Raw genomic sequence first — 22,176 nt, 5'->3', positions numbered from 1 at the left:
TCCCTAAACTCCTCTAAAACCTTTACAGACTTTGAGTTTGCTAACAAAGTACAATCACAAACCAAACTTCCCCAACTGGGATTATTCTGTTTAAAAACGGCACACTTCACCATGCAAAGAGACCTTTCTACTTCTTGACCAAATGGTCTCTGCTTCTTCTGGGAGTTACCTATTTTTGCCTGTGCATGTGTGTGTATGTGTGTACATATTTATGAAAATTTGTTTCCCTCATGTGCAGTCAAGCTTATGCAATGTGGAGAAAGTCAACTCCAAACCGTACAACAAATCTAAACTCTATTAAAGCAGAGGGCTGGGGAAAAAGGCTCTGAAATATTCACCGAGATAAAATCTTCCAGACAGATCTCACACGCTGGAAGCAGAGATGTGGCCCTGTGATAGAAAGTTGATTGTCAAACTGTTACCTTACAGATATCCTCTTTGTTCCTGTGTAATTTAAAGGGCAAGGTCACCCCAAACTTCAAAATTGGACATGCCTTGCCAAAGAACTCTATTACCAGAGCAGCAACAAGATCAGGTATTTACAGTATGATACGATGATATAAATCTCAGAAAATACCACAGTATTTCACAACTGTTTGTAGTATTAGAGGTCGTCTTATTTACGATAGTCTATAAGGAATTAAAGCAAAGACTTTTTGTATAACAAATAGTGGTATCATAAACTATAATTAATAGAAATGTGATTAATAAGTCTCCCTTTTGAAAATAAATTGAATAAGATAGCTGTACATCTCCTGTTTCAAAATAAACTAAGTGGGGAAAAAATGAATAGGATTTAAGTAAAGCAGGATTTAACTGGATGTGCTCCTTGAATGAACAGATAGGCAAACATCACTGCAGGGGGAAATTATTTTGCTAGCACATTTCATTTAAATCTCTAGGATTTTTTCAACCGAGCCATAAAAAGTACTGTAATACTGTGGGGAAGCAATGCACATCAACATAAACTATTTTTTTGATCACAGGCTCCTACTGTTATTAAGTGTCTGATAACTTATTGTATGTGTCAATGTGAATCTCAGTGTGTTGGTTTCTCTGTAGTTTTAGTTTCAGTACAAATTTTATGGAGTAATTTCGATCATTTAATCCCTCTAGTCATATGAATGTACCTTGTGTAATACATTTTCTCAATCGGTCTTTGTTTATGTTTTCACAGTGTTAACAGCACTTTACTTAAAAATAAATCATGCTAAATTTAAAGCTCTGGAAATACTAGTATGGAAGGATTTCCAATTGTTTTTTAATTACTTTATAATCAGAATATTAATCCAGAGTACCACACTTGGCTCATTAATACACCTGAGTCAGGTAAAAGATATAAAAACTTTTTTTTATTATGCTTTATCACAATTCTCGTTATGATATCACCAAAATACTGTACTACACTACGGTCACATGATTAGAACCCGTCAGGTGTAGCTGTAATCACAAAAAATTAAAACTCCCTACTCAACTTTACGAAGTGTTTAGCATACAAACCAGAGATACCATTGGAGTCTGATGTTGTCATCAGTGTAACTCTCTCTTAACATATATTTGTGTTTGCTTTCATTTCATACTGAGCATTTTTCTGACAAGCCATTTGGATGCTATTCAGTCACATCTGACAGGAACTCTGTTTTGGACCGACTCCATTTGAATCACCATCAAACTAAATTCATCTACCTGCATCAACAAAGTCTGAGCATCAGCATAAAGACAAAAACATAACACACCTGATATGAATGATATTGACTGTTGGTGTGTGCTGTGTATGTGTTTTTTATCTAGGTGTGCCTTTGTCTTTGTGCAGCTCTGCTGTTTGTAGTTTTCCCAAGCAGGCTGTCGCTTCTGGTAACATCTTAATGTGAGCCTACAGACGCACATGGAAAATATCAATTTTGGGCAACTGTCTAGTGGAACATCAATGAATTTGGCATCAGGCAGATTCTTTTTGGAAAGCGGAGCGGTTTATTTGCAGCAAACAACTGCTTTGCTTCCTTACACACAAACCCACGCACAATACTCTCTATTGGTTGGATAGAATTGTGATAACTGCACAATATATTCTCATGAAACACACATTTCATGCATACTGACTTTTTGACCTCGCATGGTTTCATCATTCAAACTATTTTTGAATGTCTTTACCTCCTGGCTTCAGAAACTTGCCCTACAAACAGACAATAAAGTTCATGTCTCAGGAAGATGTCCGAATATTGGAAAAATGCAGTTTGCCAACTGGCTAACCCATCTTTAAGAACATCACCTTTATTCTACCTGGTGATTATAGAGAAGATGAGATGTACACAGACCATAGCCAGTTACATATCGAGACCTTCTTAAAATAACTGCCTCAATCAATTTTTAAGATTTCAGGGAACAAAAAAACCAAACCACTTGTTCATAGACATGAACATGCTGTATACTAAGGGGGTAGAATGGCACCACCTGTTTAGCTGAAGATGTAGGCTATTTTACCAGAAGTAGACAGCATCAAGAGTAGATGATTTAGCCAAAATAATAATAATCTTTTTTTTTTGTAGAAAAAAAATTAAACCAATTACGAGAAGGTTACCTATATTCTATCTAGTAATTATGAAGAAGAGATGTAGATGGACCATAGTCAGCTACATATGGACCTGCAGAGGGACAAGCAAGGGGATAGCACTAATAGCTTTTGGTGAGGACTTACAAAATCAAATCTTGATGATTTACATACTAAAATGGCTCCATGTGTGACAAACTATACTTTCACAAAAACAAGCTGAAAATGGCCAGCTACAAAACACTGAGCACTGATGTTATGTGCCTTCTGCCAGATGAGGGAGAAGAGACCATGTGTGTGTTGAAGGTTAATGGACTGCTTAGTGGAGGTCAATCACACTGCAGCTGCATTACTGCTGGAAAGCAGAGGACCGCACACAAACACAAAGAGCAAGGGATGAAGACTATAAAAAGGACACAAACTATCATATACTTCACTGTGATTTTATTACTATATTTTATGACTAATGACAGGCTGTTGTAGGTCTGTGGACTCTGATTACCAAGGCTATAAATGTGTGAAATGGTTTTTCTAGCATTATCATACATGTTTTCCGAATAAATGTCTGAAGGAAAAGTAGAAAGAGCAAAGCTTTCATTTGAAAATAGACAAGTAAAACAACCAAGTACATCTCAAACGACTGTTTCTTGTGTCCAAAAGATGTACTTAATCTTAAACCTGAAGGACTAATTTTCATTTTACTTGTGTTTTGCTCGATAAAAAGGGTGACTGGAGATGCTAAAAGAAAAAAACAAACAGATGGAAAACATGGCAACGCAGTGCTTCGTCTTGCCTTGTTAATCATGCTGCATAAACCTATCTCTTCATTCTTCCTTGCATCAATCTACTCCTCAATCCTTCCATCCCTCTAATGGATCCTCCACTTCACTGAGCTCTCTGTAAAAATGGAGAAAATATGCTTGGGGAATCCATTTCGTGAATTTAAATGAATGTTTCTTTTGTACTTCTCATAACCTAAATTGATTCCTACTTTGCCGGAACACATTATCCTGAGAACAGGCTGGAATCAAACTGTCCCACAACGGGCACACAAAAAGTTGACCAAACCCAACGTCACTTTTATTTAAAATATACCTATGCATTTTCTCAGGTTTCTTTTGTAAAAGAAATTTCTAATCTAAATTGGACTTCCTGGTTAAATAAAGGTTAAGAAAAAAAGCATGTCCATTTTCACTTTTACATCCAGTGAACAGACATGATTTGCATTTGCAAAACATCAACATAATAAATGTCATTCCATTCTACCGCTTCTCAAAAGCTACTGTTACAACTTTATAGACATGAGCTGGGTGTTATTTTGCTCCTAGTGGACTTATTTTGTCCCTCAAGGGACAGGGTTGTGATGCACCAGCATGAACATTTATGATTATTTGTATTAAATTTGCAGGATCAAATGTAACACATTTGATCCTGTCCATCAGTGGACATTGGATGCCTTTGAACCTCTTATAAGTTTATCAGTTGTCCTTCCTTCAGAGACTTTTGGTACAGTAGGTCAAAGCTACTATGGGCCTATGGTAGTAGAAATACTCTAGGTGTACGTATCATCACTTGACCATGTCATAGTTGTAAAGTTGTAATTAAATATGTCTTTTTGTAGTAAACAGGTTTTAAAAAGCTTTTCGATCCTCTAACAGGCTATCAAGCATGGATTTGGATATCTCATGAACTGCAGCCAATATGAATAAGCTGAGTGAACAAAATGTTGAATGAAATACCTTCAAGACCAACAAAAAGTCGTCTTCTACATCTACAGCTAGAAGATTTTAAGAATATAAATTCTTAACCTCCTGTCTTGGCTGCCACTGCTTCCTGATATATATATATATGATACACATGTTAGCCTTATCAATATTTCCACAGCCAGTTAGTTTTCCCCTCTCCCATTACTTCATATTTAACAGCCACACTCTATTAGTAAATGTACATATTGCCACCGGCTGACATTCTTCTGCAAAGCAGAAAAGCAATTTCATTTTCTAGTCCCCTTCAGGCTTGGTCACAAAGTGTTCTTCACAAAAAGGATGCATAATTTCTAAAATAATACATTCAACTGTATCTGTTTGAACCCAAGTACCTGTGTAGCCTTTAAAATACAGAATAGAGGTTTGAGGAAGAGATCCAGTGATGTTACAACTTGGTGTTTCCCCTTAAAAAATATTTGTCTTTATTTGACACATTTTGGCCTTGGCTAATGAAAGCAGAGACAGTCCTGGACAATTTCTGTTACATGGTAGCAGCAAATGTGAACTGTTGGGGGAGCACTGCTGAGCTTGAACGTCAGAGGAAAGTGTTGTTGTTGTCTTTGTCAGATAAAAAAGTGTGACTCATGCGTACCTGTAGGAGGAGAGGAAAAATTGAATATGATGGTGCATTCTGGTGAACAGAAGGACACAAGGAACCTCATTGGAGAGTTGGACTGTTGAAGTTTTTATAAGGCACCTCTGCCAAGTATATAGTATGTAGAGTATATAGTATGTACATCTGAAAGTAAGTGTATGTATGTGAACGAGACAGAAATTTTTTTTTTTTTTTTTTTGCCTGATCCCTCCTATCTATTTCTCTACTGGATCAGACCACAGTCAGGAAAGCGAAGGCAGTCAAGTGTTATGACACTTCAGAGGATGTGAGTTCTTTTGACACTGTGCCCACTTTTGACTTTAATCCAAACATTGGATATGACCCTGGGATAATTCACGGTGCAGGAGGCTAGAAAATCTACAAATCTATGGAAAAGCCTCCAAGGTGGGGCTGAGATATAGATATGGATCTTAAGTTTTCACAGACAGAACATCCCCTGCATATTTACCAGTCATCTTGGCAAACATGTCCTCAGTCAAGATATGAGCTGGAATCCACCGTACTCCATTCAAACTTGGAGCTTGTGATTACCAAAAGAGCAAACCACCAACTTACATTAAAAAACAGCAAATAAAGACTATACTGAACTGAGGAATTAAGATGTCTTTAAAAACTTCAAGTATTTGTCACTGTGATAGAAACACTGTGATAACATGTGTTTTCAAAAGAAATGTAGAATATGCTAAGCTTACTTTATCTTAATATAAAGACTAGATGAATGGGACACACAGACAGCTCTCTTATGTTGCTGTCGAGGCAAACTCAAATATTTGGACTTCATTGCACTTGCAGACGTGCTGACTTTGAGTGTATTCCAGTAAGTCCATACGTAACAAGGACTGTCTCCCCGATTTCATTATTCACAATTCAATGCGATATGGACATGGAGTTTGTAGCACCACGAAACCTCTAAAGCCATTTTCCAAAATGTCAGCCTGCTCCCATAGGCTACACAACAGAGGAAAAACAAGGACGGATCATTCTATTTATTTCTCACTGTTTTTAGTGTTATCTGACAACATAGCTATTTCGTGTTCCCCCTTGTGTCTTCTGTTTTTTTTAAGTTTCCTTTTTGCTCTTCAGGGGTTCCAACTATTATTTTTCTCCTGTGCTTTACTGTATATACCACACATAAAAACATAGTTATACGCGTGTGCTCATTCGATGAAAACACACATACATGCGCAATGTGTATACTCACAAACAAAGCCATAAATGCACAATCAAACAGCTCCAAAAAATTAATGGGGTGTTTTCTCTGGTACATTAGCTCGAACACACAAAGAGATGAAGCGCTATGGCACCCCAACCTCCCATGTGCATGCCTGCCTACACTGATTCAATTCAATGCGACTTCTTACAGCACTGAGAGGCTTTTCTTTAGTAGACCACCAAAACGATTGCTTTTCATAATTTAAAAGCCCATCGTGCAACCTCCCGCCACCAAAACAACACAAACTGGAGCACACACGTGTTCACACAAACAAACATGTATACACACACACCTTTAATGACATCTTTAATGACATTAACTATTGTTCAGTAATTAATGGGAGGGATATGGTGTTCAAAAAGACAGTCTTATCTCAGCAGAGCCAAAATTAAGCCAAAACAATGGCTTAATAAGTAAATACACTGCACTTCTCATGAATTAATTACTTGTGCCTCGCAATTCATTTTCTATATAAAAGTCTGAAAAAATAAGCAGGACTGTTACCAGTCCACGGAAAAGAAAAAAAAAAGACTCGGCTTTTAGTGCATTTGTGTGCATGCATGCTTAAGACCCTCTGTAATGTGTGTGATCATTTTTTTATTTGGTTATTCTTTGGGTTTTTGTGAAGGAGTTTGTCTGTGTTTGATGAATCTATTCTCTGACTTGCAGGTAAAGTAGGAGGTTATGTAGTCTTTGCATTTGTATTACACTTACGTTTGTGAGTTTTTTTATTTTTTCACAAGCAGGTATCATTTGACTATGTCTGCTGGTATGAATGTAACTCACTGAAAGGAGCTTCCACGTGATGGGACGGACTTGTCTTGGGATTCCAGACCAGCTGAGTTTCCGTAGCTCCTCTGTTAAATAAGAGAAATATCAGAGACATGTTAGTTTCACCATAGAGACTACTAACACTGACTTTCAGTGCCCTCTGGAACACAACAGACATTTAACATGGCAGGGCAATAATTATTATTTACGATAATAAACAGAGTGATAATCAATAACATAATAATCATGTAGTTATCTACTTTATCAGCCACTACTGTTGCATCAAATCATGTTATTGACCAGAGCATGAAAAAAATCATCACAACATTTTTCCAGCGATGCAGAAGGTTTTCATAGCAGGCTCCCGATTTAATTACATGATTGAAAGCACTGAAATTTTCAAATAACATTTAGGAATTCAAAAAAACAATTTTTAACAATTAACCAATCTTTCTTGTTCATCATTCATTCAACACAAGTCATGTCCTCGCTTACCAAATTCCCCTTTCCATCTCTCTTTTCTTTCACCGAAATGATCTGATGGGTTAGAAGTGGATTATTAACTACAATCTTCCCCAGCCGAGTGCGAGAGCCGCAAGGCTATAACGTAAAATAAATCTGATGGAAATGTGCAAATTGGGCGGCAGTGGCTCAGTGGTAAAGCGGGCGGTAGAGCGGGTCGTCCTATGATTTAAGATCGGCGGTTCGATTCCCGCTCCCGCCCCCCCAAAAATACCCGGAGGTGAGCTAACAGTGGGAGGTGTCAGCTCATCTCCGGAGCACTGCCGAGGCACCCTTGAGCAAGGTGCCGTCCCCTTTACAAATTGCTCATTTGAGGCGCACCAAGAAGGAGCTGCCTGCCACTCTACCTCCCCTGCATGCCTACAGGCCCCTTTGTGTGTGTGTGTGTGATACAGGGGCCTGTACTCACAAATATGTATGCATGCGTTTGTAATCAGTAGCTAGAGTGTGCTGTCTTAATTTCCCTTCGGGGATCAAACCAGTATATAAAACAAAAACAAAAACAAAAACAAAAATTGAACTTTTAAATTGTGGGAGAGTAGCTCCCTTTGGGTCCATGAAGACCCAGAAAATACGGCTTAATATTAGGTGCTACACATTATATCCAGCCCATATCCCTCTGTCCCTCTAATACAGTCACACGCGCGCCACACACACACACACACACACACACACACACACACACACACACACACACACACACACACACACACACACACACACACACACACACACACACACACACACACACACACACACACACAGACACTAGGAGAGGGGAGACTGAAGACAAAATACTCTATCTTCTGGTATTTAGCCAGTTATGTTTTCCATTTCATTCTATTTTTGGTTAATAAAAATTGATGTGGAAACTACAATAGAGTTAAAATAAGAAAAAGGGCTATATGTTCAAAAGAAGAGCTCAAGCTACTGTGGCTAACAGTGACTTATACCTTAAGTATCCCACCAAATGACCAAAACTGAGCCCATTTTTTGGATTGGGATGTTATGATGTCAAGCAAAATATTAAAATTTCACATTTTGACAGTGAAACTGTTGAATTCCTTCTGAATAAAGCATGACGCATTCCATTCACAACATGTTCTTCGCCAAAATAATTGTTCCTTGAGGGAGGTGAAATTACTGATCGACTTTTTCTAAAAGGTCCAGGCAGACTAGGAAATTTAATATACTGTACATGAAGTGAGCAGACGTGTTTCGGAACCCTTTCCTCAGAATACAGAGGATCCTGGAATGGTTCTCACAAACATTTACTCCTCCATTATTCAGGTCTCTCTTTGCCCAAATCCTGAAAGTCTGCAAACCTCTTGTTAGAATTCACCCAAACAACTTGCTTCCTCCAAATTGAGGCAAACACAGAACTGCAATGGAAATCTCTTCAGTTGTAATTGAACTGACTATGTTCACCTGAATTTCGAGGCTGAAGAGAAGACGGGAAATTGATTTCTTAGCAAATGAAATGGCACTGCCTTAACGTACTTTTCTGAGAGGGAAAAAAACAAATGTACGTAATGAACAAGCTAAGTTCTCCCTCTACTCTTATTCAAAGCACTGGGTGGAAATTGATAAGCCTTTTGCACAGAATGAACATTATTGATTAGCGCCGCCAAATGACTGAGCCTTGCCTGTTCTTCAAAGCAAATGCAAATGCAGAGCCAGTGACAGATAGCAGAATAGAAAATAGTAATCAGCTACACAGCAATGGGCTAAGTCCATTGGCTAAATTGAGTGAAACGCATTAGAGCTTGTTCAGCTCATGGTAGTAGCCATTTATTCACTACAGTTGCTGTGCATCTTCCACTTAAAATTTCTCCCTCACCTTGTCCCCAGTGACTTTAATTATATAGATATTCAATACTGTGATCTAGTGCACAACATGGAGTCACAGCCCCGCAGTACGGGAAGGTTTTGATTACCCTGAGGTCACCTGTGCAGCAGCAAGTCACATTTATTACGTTGGATAAAGAAAAACTCAGCCAGACATGACAGACATTTAAAGTTGCAAAGCAAAGTTGCTGTAGGTTTTCAAGACATTCTCTGTCACTGTGTTGCTTCCAGGGTTTCCCTTACACTAATTTGTGCCAAACCACCATGAATCAACACAGCCCACACCACATTTAATTTCTTTTGAAGCATTGCCTATTATGTACATTTTGGTACTCAATTGGGCAGTTTTTAAATTCATAGTCTGTTCGCACTCAACTGGAGAAAACTAGTGTGTATGATGAAAAGTTGTGTAAATAATGTTACTTGAAATAGCGTCAGTCAGTGATGAAATTTTCAACTGAAAATAGCTCGAATCCAAGACCTCTTTAAACCATTTCTCTTCCATGCCTGGGGCTAAAGGTCTACATTAGCATCTACTAGCATAACACACCTAAACCTCAATCTGAAATACCAGATGCTGGTCCCCGGTTACTGTACAAGTTGCAATTAAAAGCATGTAAAAAAAAAAAACTGCCCAATGTTGTATTGAACATGACTCCATGTGTTTGCACAGATCCTTCCAGATGTCTTCAGCAATTGAGGTTCCCCAATTACATGAGTGTTATGTGAATTTTTTCCGTAGTTCTTGCTTTCAGTCCCCGTTTCTGTGTGTGCGTGCATGCGTGAGTGCGTGCGTGCACTAAACGGCATGTTCAAATGTCTGAAAATACAGGTACCCATTATGTTGCATTTAATCATATCTACCCTTTACACATGAGCGGGACAGCTGTGGTGAAATCATGCAGAAGCTATTTCCAACAAGTGCAAGTCTTATTTTATGTGAGCTTCTACATTCATTACGCTCCTAACAGTCAAGGATGTCTTCCCCCTGCCTTGCACACTTTGAACCTTCATTTGCACTGTCAGACAAAAAAATGAGTCCATGAATCTTGTTGGTTTGGGTTTAATTAAACTATGTTATATTTCCCCCACATGGCATTAATCTCACCATAGGAGGCTCTAGAGGGGAGGGGTGAGGTGAAGTGAAGCACAAGTCAGCTAATGGTCTTTACATCCTAACGCAGCAGTGAACTCTAGAAAACTCTGTCCACTTTGGGGCTTTGCAATGTAGGACTTGTGAGCACTAAAGATGCCTTTATTCAGCATTGTTGTTTGTGGTATTTATAAAAGGCTGTAGCAAGGGAAAGGGGCAAATATTTACTTGACACCATGTGGTGAGCAGAACGAACAAGTACACCTTTCAGACACAGACGTCACGTAAAACAAATCGCAGACACAGGCTCTACTCTGTCTTCCAATCACCCTCAAGCAGTGAACTGAACCACTACAGAATCCAAATTACAGTTAACCAAAATGAGCCCATGTGACTAAGTGCCAGAGCGCTGAGGAACCGCAGTCCATGAAAGCATGATAATAAATTGTTGTTTAAAGATGTTTTCAATACATCCATTCAGTTTCACGCATTTAAATTAGTTCTTGGCTAAAATGTTGGTTTGAAATAATGTGATGTGGAAACCATTTTTAATGCAAATATACTCACAAGGGAAATGTACAGGCTCTTATCTTGTAATTGTGAAGTAAATATATATCCATTGTTATCACAGGCCAAATTCATGCAAAATAAAACTCCATTTCCCCACACGTGGCAGACAGCGAAAGCGACAAGAGCATAGTTATCATACAGGCTAAATTGCAGATGTCGTTTCATTAGCGTGAGGCTAGCTCATCTCTCAGAATACGTATCTGACTCTCCAGGGCATCTCTTGTTCATTATGAATGAGACAGCCATGCCCTAGCATGCTCCACCAGAATAAATTACGGCATTTCGTGACATTTTGAAAATTAATCTGTTGTTTTTGCTCAGCAGGCACTTGTCACAATGTGAGTGAAAAAAGTTTTGGTGACTGTTGCAGAGGTGACTGCCTTTCCCCATCAGATTCATAATATATATAGTGTACACATAGTCATCCGCAGACAGGGTGACATAGCTTTGGATGCACATGTCGCTCAGAAATTAACCACTAAATGTCAGTCACACTGGTGCACCTGAAATTTAGGATGCAAAATTCATTAAATCTATGGGAAAAAATAGCTGTTAATTTTTAAAATAAGTTTATAATACTATTTCTGATTTAGTTTTAGTTTAGTGTTTCCTTGATGGCAAGTTTATAATACTATTTCTGTTTTAGTTTTAGTTTAGTGTTTCCTTGATGACAGTAGGAAAACCAATCAGGTGTTGGGTTTTTTGTATTAGTTAGCATAATATTATATCCCATTAAGTGTGATAAGAAGGGAAAACATACAAAAAACACATGTAATGCATATAAAGCCTGTCTTTTGGTAAAACTGATGAGGTTTTAATATTTGTCTTAACCATTTATTAATACACCAACAGCTTTCAATAAATCTCCACTCAAGGTTTTTTAAGTTAACAAATTAAAAAAACTATGAAAAAACTATAAAAAATCAATATTTTCCAATGAATCTTTAACAGTTTTGGCTGCTACAATTTTGTTCTGAGTGTGCTGTGATTGAAAAGAAAGATTACATCTGTTTAGTTTCGCCTAAAGTAAATGTTTAAAATGCATGATCAGGTTCACCTTCAATTATATGACGGTGCACCTAAATTAATAAAAAGTTCGTCTCACCAGTGCCACAAGTGTAAAAAGTCAGTCTGGAGCCTTGTAATCTGTAGGACTAAAAAAAGATTAAATGAAACTCTAGATGTTACTTTAACAGCTCTCTGCAGAAAAAATGCAGAGGAAACTCATTAAAGCAAAAACTCAATTTAGAGTCAATTCACCCCACAGGCAATCATTCCAAAGTATACATTTAGAAGTGCAAGCGGGGGCATGCGGAAACAGAATTTCCCTTTCGGGACCAATAAAATATCGCATTATTATTATATACATGCTTTGAAATTAGTGTGAAAAGTATTGTGGGTGTTTATCATGCTGGCAGGCTGAAGCCTCTGAGGGATCAGTCTGAAGAGACCGTCTGAACCCCGGAGGAAAGTGGATCCTGGCATGAAAAACACCTGTAACATCAGAAATGTGCAACTCAAGGACAACTGCTGTAAGTCTTTCCTCTGTGTGTCTACTATTCCATTATGCATGAACTTACAAGGGTGCACTTTGTCTTGGCTTGAGTTAAGCTGAGGACCACAGGGGGTGATTAGGACACCATGTACCTTCTGTTGAACACCCACAACAGCTGCTCTAACATGGGACCCTCAGAGGTAATGAATGCTCAATGACTCTTGCAACATTCAGAGGGCAAAATATGACTAAACATCATGTTTGTATTACTTTACAACTCATTTTATCAGTTAAAAAAACAACAGAGGGTCCTAAAGTCCAAGTTTCCCAGTGCAGTCAGTCACATATTTTATCCCTCGCAAGAATTTAGTGACTTAATAAAGTCCACTTCAAATATACTTCAGAGAAAGTGTGTTACTCAACTCTCTGGTGTTTTCTGATTAACAGGTAATCGATTAAGCATTTTGTATTTACTTAAGGAGTTGGAAATATGTAAAAAGAATCCTTCTGTCCCGGTCAATATCTGCAGTTCTGAAAGCTCTGCAGGATATCTCAGCTCATCAATCCCTTCCTTTGTACCACAAAAACATAATACTGGATTAAAGTTTATTTTAGACACCATCATCTCATCTTCTATGCTGCTGGCTATAACTCAAGCTGCATTGTGAAAATATCTAACTCAAGAAAGACGCCACTTGAAGTGATTCAACCAAGTGCTCATCTAGCTGGCTACAGCCATTGGTCAATTTGCAAACCACAGAGCAGCCAGCCAAGAAAAAGCCAGAGCTTGCCTGAAAAGTAGGCGATGGACATGAGCTCCCCACCATTAAATATGACAAATGAATATTACGTGATATTTGAAGTCTAAAACAGTTGCAACTTCACGTACAAACACGACCTTACATTTTTTTAATGCTAGAAAATCAGGTAGTTGAAAAGACTGATTAGAACTTCTAATTTCATTGGTTGTTGGTTTTTGATATGAATTTGTCATAGAATGTTAAAATGGGCCCCTGTTTAATGTTTGAAAATAAAATTAATTAAAGATATATTTGCAGAGCATAGGGTAGCACAGACACAACGACAGAACGTCAATTGAATCAAAGGATTAATTAATCTATTTCTTATAGCAGTCGAGGGGCCCACACTAGATTTTATGCACACCTTCATAAAGAACTGTTCCTTACTGTGGACGAAACCAATGGAGCTTCACTGGTCGAATGAGAGCTGTTAATATAAATTACGACACAATATGTGGTATTGTGGTGGGAAAAATTCAATATAGCAGTTATGAGAGTGTGTGTGTGGGTGCTGTTGGGGGTGAGTGTGCATTCCTACACTTCTTCCATGTCTGCCTGTCTTACCTGCCTGTCATTCAGTCTGCCTGCGTGCACAAAACTGTGTGAAGGCCAGTTAAAAGAATAGAAGAAGCACGAAGTGAAGAAATGCTGTCAGTCACTGGAGGCTGAGCAGGAAGTTGATGGGAGCACGAGGGAAGACGCTTGGCGGGCCGGAGCCATGCACTATTCAGGCATCATTCAGACGGAGCGCGATCACTCAGGCAAAACAGCACAAGGTTCTGGACCACACACACACAAACACACACACATACAAGTACCACGTGCACCCACCAAAAGTGGGGTTTGTATTCTTCAGCCGTGGTTATGTCAGCAAATCTAAAATCAAGACTGCAGTGCTCAAAGTTCAACCTAAAGTTCCACAACTGTAAGTGATGTAAAACCTCTCAAATCAAAACTTGTGCGAGGTGTCTTTAAACACCTGTGTGACATTCATGGAAGACAGGAATGAAAGTGCAGGGGTAAAAGAAAAGGCAAGTATCACCCCTGCCCACCTACAACCATTGTCCCTACGTCATTTTAAGCTGTGTTTTTCTTTTTTTATTTGCCAAGGAGGTCAGAAAAACAATACAATGGGGACAGATACCTTTATCATGCAGTGTATTAAAAAGTTAAGCTCCCTTCCTATAAACCTTGAATGCTGTGAGAGAGTCCTGAACGGTCTATCTCATCTAAAGGACAAAGTGATGGCACCAGGGAGCAGACGGCTCGTAAACTAATGGGACTCTTGTAAAAAGATACTCCTCCCTGGATTATACCTGCTCAGGAGGCCTGATGGATGGCCCAGATGGCTGGGAGAGGACACCAAACACAGACGAGTGTACAGGTGTGTGTGTGTGTGTGTGTGTGTGTGTGTGTGTGTGTGTGTGTGTGTGTGTGTGTGTGCGCACGCGTGCGTGCGTGCGTGCATGTGAATATATGTGCTTTAACACCCTAAGGCTCACCTCGTCTTTGACTGATGAAGATAAAACAGGTTCCAAAATATTTGACCAGGTGACATTTTTAATAGATAACAGCTATGAGACAACACATTGTCAGGCATTTTCAATTTCAGTAATGTCACTTGTCCAGGTAATGAATGTACCTGACATACCATATTTTCACTTCTGTGTAAAGAAACATGGAACTTTTATACCGTGACTAAATTAAATAGAAACACACAGCAGAATACAGTAATAAGCTACAACCACGTACCTAAATGTGAAAGGGATGTGTGGGTATGAAGAAAGCAAGATCAAATGAAAACACGCAATTTTTCTGACCAAAAATGTCTCTGACATTGGAAAATGTAAATGTTCAATTTGTATATAGCATCCAACTGCACGCACACACACACACACACACACACACACACACACACACACACACACACACACACACACACACACACACACACACACACACACACACACACACTATAGCACAACTCTGATGAAGGAGCATTTATAAATTGTCAATTTGCACTGTCCTTGTTTACCTACAAAAACTTGAATTACCTTTTACCATGACTTCCAAAAGAGATGATAAACTCCAGAGAACATAAAAATATATATTTGTAATCAAAGGGAAAATAAATACTTTTTCAAAAATTTTGTCTATGTAAGTTGGGTTCTTCATGTTCTTTTATGAATCTATGCTGTTGGTAAAATACAACAAGCAATTTGAAAATGTTCCTTTTGGATGGACTGTTCATTTTCACTGGATGGTTGATTTAACCTGAAATTAACACAATTTTGTACATCAAGGTTCTTGTAGGAAAGAAAGGATATGAAATTCCCAATAACTCCTACCATGTAACTCAAATAAACCCAGTCAGACAATGTGGGAATCTGCCGACACTGGAGACAGCTGGTGGTCAGAGCAACCTGATTAAATCAGGTGTTTTGCCCAGGGATGCGCTCAAAGGCAACAAACACATGAGCCATCATGTGCATGTAGTTAGTGCAGATACCATGCAAGGAGGAAAAAACAAATAAAATCCCCTTTGCTTTCAGACGTGATTGAAAAGAATGGATAGAAATGTCAATCACATGGAAACTTTCTCTCTGTGAAACAGACAACAGACATATATCCCAGACATTGACCTATGTAGACAGTCTACTGCTGTATCACTTCTCTGCTTTCCCAGCCCATGATACACGCCTCAAAAATTGTCACACATGGACAGTACTTTCAAACGAGGCATTAGGACTGCGTTAAATTGAATTACATCGCCACTTCCCCCCTTTGATAGTGGTTATTAACTTTGCAAACAGTGTTGATGGTAAGCCTATCATATGGTGACTGCTGTGTAACAGGATTGTGGATTGTGGCAGTGTAGAGTGCGACCCTAGCGAGTCAGACAGGGAGTAGCATGCCTCCTAACCACAGCTGCTGCAGTTAGGGTGATGACAGTTGGGAGAAGAGTACAATAGTGGTGGAGGTCCAACAAAGAGCTGCAGCACCCCCAACAGAGGGCAGAAACACACCAACAGGCAGCAGGGCAATCAAAGTAAGTCTATGTGTGTGTCTTGATTCTCATCTTTTTTGATGTTATACAAATATCACCGTTCCAGTATTTTTCTTATAGATATTAAGCATGTAAATGTGTAGGAGTGCATATGTGACACGGATATAATGACTGAACAAAGACCAAAAAGAAAGCAAGATGAAAGAAGAGACCGACAGAAGAACAAGGAAAGGAGAAACAGGATGTAAAAGACAGAGCAAGGATAAATTGCATAGGAGGAGAGAGAGAAAAGACCATTGCCATAGCAACAGCAGTATTTCAGCCATCCAGCAATAACTTCTGGAATTCAGATGCCAGGTCTTTGTATTAAAATCAAATAGAAAGAAAAGAGAAACCTTTCTGTAAAATCTGGCCTTGTGACCTGCAGACTATCACAACACAAGTGTCTACAGAAAGCAAACGACTACAGATCGTCTGGTGGAGAAAAAAAATCAGGACACACATGTACATACTTGACCACACACTAAATAAACCTCAAAAACAAACATAACCTCCTCCAGATGTTGAACATACTGTAGTTGGAAAAAAAATAATAAGTAATGCTTAGTGGCTGAGAAAGTCATCTATTTTAAACTTGTTTTTACAAACCATTTTCTGTTCATTGTTAAGATTTGGTGAAAATACTGTGAACCCTCAGTGTTCTTTACATTTACTATTGTTATCAGCTAATTTTAACATTCTTTCTCTTTATCAGCCATTTATTTACTTATATTACAGCTGAAAAAATTCAAGTACTAAATCTATCCAGATCTTTTACTTGTCAGAGTGCGCATTCAGTTCAACACAACAGTGAAACGGCTTCAGATATTATTTTTGTGCTTACTTGAAAATTTGGCAATTCATTAGACCTTAATTCATTAGAATGGTTCCGGACAGGGAAAAGCAATGCTTGTACCTGTGAATGATCTGAATAAATGACTTTCTCCCAGCTGAAGTCGTTCAATGAGCTTTCTGTGGGTGCTGCGTTCAGGTTCACTCAACAGACAGGTTCGCCTCAGGACATCAGGAATAATTAGCAGAGATCAACCTGACATCAATCATCGCTCTCTCACACAGGTTATCACCTTCTATGTGACCTTACATGCTAAACGGGCCGCTGTCACAGCCTGTCGCAAGGTTCAATGGAGATGCAAGTAGAGATGATGGTGGAGGTGATGGGGGAGTGACTTGGGAAGGTAGTAAAGTACAATGGAGATCGGGAAAGTAAGTTGAGCAGATATAACATGACGAAAAAGCAGAGAGGAAAAAACAAATGAGAAATGAGTAACTCCATGGTCGGCTGCACCAGCTGTTCAACATCCTTCACCTGCTGCACCCTATGAGGTCAGCTAAGTTAACGCAAAGTGGAGGGAGCTTCAATACAAAGTTACGGGCAAAGTCTGTAGTTTTAGAAAAATGAAACACATTAACCAACTTGGAAAGACAAAAACACTGCTGGACCCCAGTGACCAGCAGGCATGACACATTGGGGGGGCTCGGCCCAAAAAAGTGGAGTGTCCCTGCAATTAATTTCACTGTTCAAATGACTAACCAATGGATCAACTCCCCTTTCTATTAGGCCCAGGGACAGTGGTCGAGTTCCTCTTTTAAACATGGGGGCATCCTCCCCACTGCGCTATCCTGTAATCTCTCTCTCTTAAGTGAAAAATGTCAAAAGCTAACAAATGGGAAAAATAATTAAAATGTTCAACTCCGGGGCCTAAAAATGCCTCATGACTACATGCAAACATTATTATTTACTTTTGCCACAGAAATATTTAGTTGGTTAGTTCTTAAATTCCATTTAATTTTTTTCTCTTTTGTATTCTCATCAATATCCCTTTTTTTTTTTTTGCTGCCGCAATGACCCAATTTCCCCATGGGGATCATTAAAGTTTCATCTTGTCTTATCTGGCCCTATCCCTCTCCATTCCTCTTACCCCTCCCCCAAACCTTCACTTAATTATGTCCTGTGAATGAAGTTCATCTTTCATGCTGCCAGCAGCCACGAGCGTTACTCGCCCGTTCTGGGCTGTCTAATCATGGCACAGAGACTAAACTAAATTTAGACAGTCGGCGTGTGATGCCTGGCAGGCCCTAATGGGGGCTGACATCTCAAGACACACTGCTGATGTACAGGATACACTCTGCCCAAACGTAAGAGTGACTAACAGTGATGACTTGTGAACAAGTTTGTTTGGTTCAAAAAGTTTTCAAGGGGATCCTGCATTGTATTGAAACACTGCTTTGCTGACTAAAGCTATTTAAAGTCTAATTAACGCCAGTAGTGTGAGTAGACAAAAGAAAAAAGAAAAGAAAATGGAACAAAATCACATTCTGTAACCTGATATAGTATAATTTGTGCATGCAGGTTAGCACAGTGGTCTATATACAATTAATGATGTATAGTTCACCAAATATTTTGAGGAAATATGAAGATATATCGATGCTTTCTGCAAATTAGTACCTGACTGACAAATAAACCGGGCCACCAGACAGTATTACTCCGAAAACCTCTTACTGCTACAGAAACCTGTCATTGACTATATACTGTATGTTAACAATCATAAGATATATATTTATACATCTCTATCACTATACCGAAAATAAGAAACCTTCCAGTACCAGAGCCATGTCTTCTGAGGCACTGTGAGGCTGATGAAGCACAACTGAGACGGCAGATTCCCACTGGAGTACGATGCAGTTTACTTATAAAAGAGGAGAGATCTGATTAAAAGGGTTGTTTCTAAAAATAGCCTGTGTCAAATTAACGCCTAGTAGCCTGTTCAGTTGTGGTAAATTAAAACCACAGTCTCCATCTGAGAACAGAGGCTGTGGTGATTAAAGTGTCATTTCACACTGAAATATTCCTTTGTGTTTGGCACATTTAAGGCATTGTAACATAGCAAACAACCCATTCCTGCTAACCAAGCACTTTTTTAATTCTCTCCCCCGATCTTACTTCATGCTCCCCTTGTGTCAGGTACACACACATTTACACACGCAATACAGCCATATGCAAACACACAAAAGAAAGACACAAAAGGACAACAGATGTATATCTTTCATGCTAACACAGAACTGAACTCTGGAGGGCTCTTCACGGAGGTTTAACCAAGAGTTTAATGGTGCATCCTCCTCTAATAATCCACACAACGCCAGTCATTTTTATGAGTTGGTCTCTTTACTTTCGCCACAAACTAACTGACATAATGGGAAAACAACATTGTCAAAGAAGTTCATCAGATATTTATGTAACATAATCTACAGGGGGCGACACAATGCCTCAGTGGGTAGCGCTGTAGCCTCACATCAAGACTGTTCTGGGTTCACATCCTATTCTGAACAGAGTTTTGTATGTTCTCCCTATGTCCACGTGGGTTTTATCCAGGTCCTCCGGTTTCCTTCAACCTTCAAAAACATGCAGCCTAGGTGATTGATTGGCTCCAGATTGTCCATGAGTGCATGCATAACTAGTTTTATCCCCGCCTCATGTCTGTAATTCTGTTGGGATAGGCTCCAGCAACCCCCAAGATCCGCATAAGCAGAACAATGGTAAAGAAAATGTATGAATGAATGAATGATCTATTGGTTAAGAAAGATACATTGATAAATATTTTTTTCATTTCTCACAGCACAGTTGTCTTTCATCTCATCAGACACAGAGTTCATTCAGTGTGTGTTAGTGTTGTTATAAACGGTAGAAAACTTATGATATTATCAGCTCAAAATGATATGGCTGCTATGATATTTATTTATATCAGTAGCCAAACATGTTCATATCAGTTGAGAACTACAACTACGAAAGCTAGTAGAGCAACAGCAATTATTATTGATACTTTTGTTAAAAACTGTCAAGCTTCCCTAATTATACCAAGAATACAAAAATATTATGCCCAAAAGCAAATGACAACAAAAAATCTAACCACACTATGAGCTCAAATAAGTTTGCCTGAGTTGCAGCTTGTATTGTCCAACTTCCTGTTTTTTCTTTAATGCAGCGTAGGCAGGCATTCATGGTCAGTGCCCCAAGATGGGTCCCAGAAGGTGGACGCTGCTGCCATTAAACACAGCTCCATGACCACCTTCCAACATCTCCTAACAAACCATCACTTTGAATACAAATTACATGAAAAGATTTATTAGTTAGATGTCAGTTTTAAACCAGCAAAAGTACAAGCATAAAAACGCATTGTACAAACTTCAGGAAGAAGAGAATCATGACTAGGAAAGACAAGACTAAAGCTGTCCACAAACATTTCACAAAACTGAATGCTTTAGCTTTAGCATATAATCAAAATACAGTCTCCTTAAAAAACCATTGCTATCATTAGTGGGCGAGAATCAGTGTCGTGTTCATAGGAGTGAGCTAGAGCAACATGTGGATTTTATTAACACATTTTAATACAAATTGGTTAAGATTTAATTAACTCTCGTGATGCTGCAGGAACACACTAAATCATTGTGTTTTAACAACAAAGAGCATAGATACACACAATTTGGAATACATAACTGCCTGATATGATAGAGTTACACGTATGTAAACCAGAGCTAAAGTAGTATCGCTTTCTCACTTTTATTCTTGCAACTGTAGCCTCAAACTGTACATCACACTCTACATTTAACACAGTGACTTGAAAAGGCTCAGCACACAATTTCATTCAACCACAGCTTTGATAGTTAATTAACATTTCAACAAGTTGACCTGTAGCATTTGCTGGTTAGTCTCAAGTTAATTAAGTTTCACCGGACAAAAAGTCAACTGTGAAGAAGAGGTCTGTGAGGGTTTCTTGGCCACTAGGGTACAGCATTAGCAAACAGTCTCTGGGGTTGGATAAACAATAAAGGCCTGTCATTTGGTTAGAACAAAGGCCTGTCATTTGCTTTTGTTGTTGGTGGGGGTTTTTTTCCCACTTGTAATCTGCATGTCCAGATGGCGGGATGACTTTAACACTCACAGCATCGTTAAAAGTACAGCACAGCTGGCAGATGAAGTGAGCGAAGAACGAGTGAGAAAATAAAATACACAAAGGAAATGAAAAGGCACAAGAGCTCCATGAATAAAAGAAGGAATGTACAAAACTAAAGAACATCAAGTGAGCCAAGAGCAACAAGGAGACGAGTTGACTGTACAACAGTAACACATGCTGACAAATGAATGGAATAGAGTATCTCATACCCAGATCTGTGTTGGGCCCAGCCAGCAACTGTTTGAACTTATCCAGACGGGACGCTTCCCTCTCGGTCATGGCCGGGGTGCCAGATGTGTTCTGGTCAGCCATGCGAGCCACAAGTGGGATGACGGGCGGCCGGTGAGGCAGAGATCTCTGTCTGTGGAGCGCTGAATGCTCACCTGCTGCATCTGCAGGAAGGAAAAAGAGGTGAAACAAGGAAAAGTGTTACATAAACACACAAAACACATGAATGCCCTCTGCCAATGTAGTAGATGCTACTGTTTGGCAAGTACAATGTGTACACTCTTTATTTACTCAATTGAGCCTCTCTTTACAAAACTTCATGACAACTTGTTTTTTGTTCTTTTGTGAGAAGTTTGATCCGAAACAATGTTTTTGGATTGCTACCTTCTACTTCAATAAACCTGTCCTGGTCTAGCGACAATTGCCCCAACTACAATTGAAGAGGCCATTATTCATTTAACTATGGTAAAGAATTACCTACACAAAAAGTGAGTAGAAATGTGGCAAAAACTGAATTTCACAATGCCACTGTAACCTATATTTGAAAAGAAATGACTACTGTACTGTATTTTAGCAATTTTTGGATTTTTAAACGTTTGTTTTACAAGTAGCCTCCAGGGCAACAGCTGCTCTGATTCTGATTCAAATGCAAAGCTTTCATAAATTGCAGATAAACACATTCTTTCAGTC

General features: G+C 38.9%; 1 protein-coding gene across 5 annotated transcripts in view; it reads right to left on the bottom strand.

The window, feature by feature from the left end:
• Window positions 1-22,176, bottom strand: part of tbc1d22a (TBC1 domain family, member 22a) — a 108,450-nt gene that overhangs the window by 80,599 nt on the left and 5,675 nt on the right. For all 5 annotated transcript variants that reach the window (XM_068307418.1, XM_068307420.1, XM_068307419.1 and 2 more), the window contains exons 5-6: window positions 21,468-21,650; window positions 6,930-7,000 (exon numbers count right to left, since the gene is read on the bottom strand). In XM_068307418.1, the coding sequence (XP_068163519.1) occupies window positions 6,930-7,000; window positions 21,468-21,650 (254 nt within the window). The remainder of the gene's footprint in view (window positions 1-6,929; window positions 7,001-21,467; window positions 21,651-22,176) is intronic.

This window comes from Antennarius striatus, chromosome 22 (assembly GCF_040054535.1).
Source record: "Antennarius striatus isolate MH-2024 chromosome 22, ASM4005453v1, whole genome shotgun sequence".
Classification (NCBI taxonomy): Eukaryota; Metazoa; Chordata; class Actinopteri; order Lophiiformes; family Antennariidae; genus Antennarius; species Antennarius striatus.
The sequence above is the reverse complement of the archived record's forward strand: the minus strand, read 5'-3'. Positions and strand labels throughout refer to the sequence as shown.